The sequence below is a fragment of the Chiloscyllium plagiosum genome, chromosome 48, assembly GCF_004010195.1.
Source record: "Chiloscyllium plagiosum isolate BGI_BamShark_2017 chromosome 48, ASM401019v2, whole genome shotgun sequence".
Lineage (NCBI taxonomy): Eukaryota > Metazoa > Chordata > Chondrichthyes > Orectolobiformes > Hemiscylliidae > Chiloscyllium > Chiloscyllium plagiosum.
The window spans coordinates 4014762-4020730 of NC_057757.1; the positions used below are offsets into that span (position 1 = coordinate 4014762).

The window sequence follows — 5969 nt, forward strand, 5'->3', positions numbered from 1 at the left end:
CAAAGTGTGCGGGAGTGAGGGGGAGAGTGGGATTAGACTGGGTGGGATATCAAAGTGTGCGGGAGTGAGGGAGAGGGTGGGATTAGACTGGGTGGGATATCAAAGCAAGTGTGATTAGACTGGGTGGGATATCAAAGTGTGCAGGAGTGAGGGGGAGAGTGGTATTAGACTGGGTGGAACGCTACAAAGTGCAAGGAGAGTGGGAGCATAGTCATTGGGATATTAAAAGGTGCAAAATGTGAGGGGAGAGTAAATCGCTTGATGTTTGTACTTTACATCCTAGAACGAGACTGAAGCTCGGGACACTGTGATTCAGCAATAACACCACTGAGCTTCTGGAACAATCCACGGACAGTCCTGAGAGAAAAAGGCTGAAATAGCTCAGGGACAAACAGTGTTAAAAAAAAACACCCTGAGCAGAAAATGGAAGCCCCCATTTTCAATTCCTGTAAGTTTGATCATTTCAAACATTGGACTGTCCCTACAAACATTTTGAAAAATAGAATCACTCTATAATTGCAAAACATTTCTACTACGTGCCTTATTGCTAGAAACAACATGAAATGACTCACCCTGAGAGAAGAGAAATAGAAGGATAAGTCCCTTCAGCATGATACAATCAGAATACCTGGGGAGGAAGGTTCAATCGTTATTTCATCAGACTTGTGCACTAATTGTCAACTTCAATATTCATTAATATTCAGCACAGCTCAATCACGTTTGCTTTAGGTTTACTTTTAACCCAGAGACAGAGACAGAGAGAGAGAGAGAGAGAGAGAGAAGGTTTACTTTTAACCCAGAGACAGAGAGAGAGAGAGAGAGAGAGAGAGAGAGAAAGAGAGAGAGAGAGAAAGAGAGAGGATTTGAGTACAGGAGCACAGATGTCTTGTTGCAGTTGTACAGGACCCTGATGAGACCACACCTGAAGTATTGTGCGTGGTTTTGGTCTCCTTATCTAAGGAAGGATGTTCTGAGTACGGAGAAGGTTGGCTCAGTGGTCAGCACTGCTACTTCATATCGTCAATGACCCGGGTTCGATTCCAACCTCAGGTGACTGTCTGTGTGGAGGTGGGTCATTGTCTGCGTGGGTTTCCTGCAGGTGCTCTGGTTTTCTCCCACAATCCAAAGATGTGCAGGGTAGGTGAATTGGCCACACTAAATTGCCCCATAGTTTTGAAGAGTGTGTAGATTAGGTGCATTAGTCATGGGGAATGATAGAGTCATAAGGTAGGGGAATGAGTCTGGGTGGGATACTCTTTGGAATGTTGGTGTGGACTTGTTGGGTTGAATGGCCTGTTTCCACACCGTAGAGATTCTATGCTTCTGTGGAGTGCAGCATTGGATTACCCAACTGAATCGTGGGATGGCAGGACTGACTCATAAAGAGAGATTGGATCAGTTAGGATTATATTCACTCATCTTTAGAAGAATGAGGGAGGGGGAATCTTATAGAAACTGATGAATTTCCAAATGCATAAACACAGGAGTTATATACCTGATGACCAGGTACAAAGTGTCACAGTCCAAAGATACGTGATAAACAATTTCGGACTGAGATGAGGAGAAATGTCTTCAGCCAGAGAGTGGGAGTCTGTGGAATTCTGTGCCACAGAAAAAGCAGCTGAGGCCACAACATTTGAATGTTTCAAGAAGGAGTGAAATATAGTTTCTGGGGCTAAAGGGGATCAAAGGGTGAGAGGGCCTGAATGACGGAGGATCGAGTTGGATTGTCGGCCGTGATCATATCAATGGAGGAATAGCCTCCTCCAACTCCTATTTTCCATTTTTTGGGTTTTCCGAGAGGGGTTAAAGTGGACAGTAGCACAATCCCAAACTGCCCTTGCACAGTCACAAGGAGTTGTCAAATCAGAGGCAGACCCTTCGGCCCATCCTGACCATACTGGCTCCCTGTGAAAGAGTTGGTCTCTCTTCAACTTCCTCTCATTCGAATGGATCTCCAAGTTCCCTTTGTAAAGCTGCTATTTCATTTGTTCCTTTCGGGTAGCACTTTCCAGATCGGAAATTGGCATCTGATCTTATCTCCAGCCCTTTAGCCAATAATCATTCGGGTCCCCTTCCCCCTGTTGCTGTCAATGTTGCTGTCACAGGTAAAAATGACCCTCAGAGTTCAAATGCCTCATCTGCCGTCCCCCCTTCCCCCTTCGTCCTATCAATCGTTTGACAAGGATGGGTTATCTTTATGGGTTAGTTCAGTAAAGACAGGAAAGCACTTTGTAAGTTAGCAAGCAGACATGACGACAAAGCGATCGATCTCTGTGTGTGCACCGCTTCGAGGCTCGCAGGAGGCTGAGGGCCAGGCAGAGTCGCAACATTGTGTACGCACAGCACACGGAGTCTTTCAGGATGGTCTCTCTTGAAGATAAAGGATCCTCTGTCCCCTCTACACAGAGGAGACGATTCCCTCTCACTGCAGCACCACCAGTCAATGCACTGAGTTGGAGAAGTCACTGGACATGGTAAATAGAGAGATCAAAGAGGAGGAGGAGAACAGAATTAATACCTGTCTCTGCCAACACCGTGGTAATTCAGAGTCTTCCACGTTCTCCGTCCTTTGTCTGAAAGCTTTTCAGGTGTTCCTCACGTTTATAACATTGACTGGAGTTGACTGACAGTTCATGGTCACGCGGCAAGGGGAAATGTTGGTTATGAACAGGGGCTCTGGGGTTGTTTAAGGACATCTGATTACTGATATCTTCCATCGCTGACATTGCATTACCCAGTGAACCACTAACTGAGGCCACTAGCGAGCAAGTCATTAACCAACGGGGCTACAATATTGACCTCTTCCCCTTTGTTGACTTCCCCTTCAATGAGTAATCCCTGGGCCTTGATTATTGATTGAGCACAAGGGCTCTCTATCTGAAGCAGAGTGGCTTGGTTAGGAGTTAAAAAAAAACATAATGCCACTTTAGCCCAAGTGCGGGTGGTCAGGTCCAGACCATCCCAGAGACTGGGTCCCTTCTTCAAGAGCAGGCTGGGTCAGTTCCTGACCTGGCTGACTGCAGGGTGACAGGATAGGGTGGTTACAGAGGCCATTCAGCCCACTGAGCCTTCCCACTGTCAATGTGGAGCAACCAATGTTTAGCAGACAGCAAACATTCCACAGCCCGAGTCTCATTGCTCCCCATTCAGAACCCATCACCTCAGTCTCCAACATGGTCTACACATTGTGGGAACAGGCCATTCAGTCCATTTGGTGCCTGCTGGAATTGAGGTGAAGGCAGATGGTCCCACACACTCTCCTCAGAGGGAGGCCCATTGCGTGATGGAAAGAGCAGGAATCCTTCGCAATTCCTTGGACAACGACTCTCCCTCGGTGGAGATGAGGGGAGGGGGTTGTGAGGAGGTGGGTAATACAGATGGGAAGGGAGCAGCAGATGAAGGGACTCAGTGTTTTGGCGTGAGAGATTGAGAGATCGGGTGCGGTGAGCAATAAAAGGCCTGGTACGTGGGTGAAGCCTCAGGCTAGTTGTCAGGATTCTGCCGCCTTTGGCAGCTCTCAGCCTTGGCTGCAGGCCAGAGGGTAACTGTCTGTCTCTCCAAGCCCATCACAGCAGTTTCTTCACCCATGGGCCGGACAGTCATAAAGAGAGGCTGTGTGGGCAATGAGATGGGAACAAGTCAAGGGTCAGATCATATCTTTTGCTGATATGTGCAATTTGCTGATCAAAGGCCAATTCAACAGTGAATTGAAGGGAACAGGATCCCTGGACAGAACCCAATGAGATACAGCAGACAGCATAAGGTTAGAAACAGAATAAAGCTCCCTCTACACTGTCCCCATCAAACACTCCCAGGACAGGGACAGCACGGGGTTAGATACAGAGTAAAGCTCCTTCAACATTATCCTCATCAAACACTCCCAGGACAGGAGCAGCACAGGGTTAGGTGTGGAGTAAAACTGTTTCTACACTGTCCCCATCAAACACTTCCAGGACAGGGACAACACGGGGGTTAGATACAGAGTAAAGCTTCCTCTACACTGTCCCCCATCAAGCACTCCCAGGACAGGTAGTCCAAGGGGTTAGATACAGAGCAAAGATGTCTCTACACTGTCCCCCATCAAATGCTCCCAGGACAAGGACTGTAAGGTATTAGAGACAGAATAAATCTCGCTTTACACTGTCCCCGATCAAATACTCCCTGGACAGGTACAGCACAGGGTTAGATATAGAGTTAAGCTCCCTTTACACCATCCCCCATCAAATACTTCCAGGACAGGGACTGTATGGTGTCAGATCCAGAGTGAAGTGCCTTCTACACAGTCAGGAGGAATGCCTGTCAGAAGCAGCATGTTTGACAATCTCGCTTTACACTGTCCCCGATCAAATACTCCCTGGACAGGTACAGCACAGGGTTAGATATAGAGTTAAGCTCCCTTTACACCATCCCCCATCAAATATTTCCAGGACAGGGACTGTATGGTGTCAGAGTTGAAACTTTATTGCTGGAACAGCACAGCAGGTCAGGCAGCATCCAGGGAACAGGAGATTCGACGTTTCGGGCACAGGCCCTTCTTCAGGAAGAAGGGCCTGTGCCCGAAACGTCGAATCTCCTGTTCCCTGGATGCTGCCTTACCTGCTGTGCTGTTCCAGCAATAAAGTTTCAACTTTGATCTCCAGCATCTACAGACCTCACTTTCTCCTGTATGGTGTCAGATCCAGAGTGAAGTGCCTTCTACACAGTCAGGAAGAATGCCTGTCAGAAGCAGCATGTTTGACTGTGTTCTGATGCCACCCTCAGTTTGTTTTCAACTGGTGTTTGTGTTGGAAACTCTGTGCATCACTCCTGAAGATCTGCCTCAGCCCACATCATGAAAAATACAGAGTAACTCTTTCTCTTGTCCCTGTAGCAGAACTGGTGACCAGAGGGATGCAGAGTAAAGGGAACTACTGAAGTATCCAAAGGCGATGGGTCACTTTTACTTCATAAGAACTAGGAGTAGGAGTAGGCCACGTGTCCTCTTAGAGCCTGCTCTGCCATTCAATAAGATCATGATTAGATTCCTACAGTGTGGAAACAGGCCTTTGGGCCCAACCAGTCCACACCAACCCTCTGAAGAGTAACCCACCTCCCTCTGACTAATACACCTATCATGATGGGCAATATGGCATGGCCAATTCACCTGGCCTGCACATCTTTGGATCTCTGGGAGGAAACCCACGCAGACACTTAGAGAATGTGCAAACTCCACACAGACAGTCACCCGAGGCTGGAATCGAACCTGGGACCCTGAGGCAGCAGTGCTAACCATTGAGCCACTGTGCCACCCCAGCTCATGGCTGATTCTTTTCATGGCCCCAGCTCCACTTACCCGCCCTCTCACTGTAACCCTTAATTCCTTTACTGTTCAAAGAAAATCTATCTTACCTTCAAAGATGTTTACTGAAGAAGCATCGACTACTTCACTGGGCAGGGAAATCCATAGATTAACAACCCTTGGGTGAAGAAGCTCCTTCCTAATTCAGTCCTAAATCTGCCCCCTCTAATCTTGAGGCTATGCCCTCTTTTCCTGGTTTCATCTGCCAGTGGAAGCATTCTGTCTCCTTCCATCTTATCTATTCCCTTCATAATTTTATATGTTTCTCTAAGAACCCCCTCATTCTTCTGAATTCCAATGAGTATAATCCTAGTCTATTCAGAGTCTCCTCCTAAACCAACCCCCTTAACTCTGGAATCAACCTAGTGAACCTCCTCTGCACGCCCTACAGTACCAGTACATCCTCCCTCAAGTATGGAGACCCGAATTGTACACTCCAGGTGTGACCTCACCAGCATCCTGTACAGCTGCAACATAACCTCCCTGCTAGTGAGTTTTGACGAGATTTGTAGCTCAGGTTGAACTGCTGGATGTAGGTTTGCTCGCTGAGCTGGAAGATTCATTTTCAGACATTTCGTCACCATACTAGGTCACATCTTCAGTGAGCCTCCTGATGAAGCACTGCTGA

The 5969-nt window shown here is 47.6% G+C and overlaps 1 protein-coding gene across 1 annotated transcript in view; it reads right to left on the reverse strand.

Moving 5' to 3' along the window:
• The window catches only part of LOC122544331 (myeloid protein 1-like), an 8893-nt gene extending 6331 nt beyond the window's left edge, over nt 1–2562 (reverse strand). Inside the window, exons 1-2 of the mRNA XM_043683507.1 lie at nt 2522–2562; nt 573–628 (exon numbers count right to left, since the gene is read on the reverse strand). Of these exons, the coding sequence (XP_043539442.1) occupies nt 573–612 (40 nt within the window). The 5' untranslated portion in view covers nt 613–628; nt 2522–2562. The remainder of the gene's footprint in view (nt 1–572; nt 629–2521) is intronic.
• Nucleotides 2563–5969: the final 3407 nt, after the last annotated feature.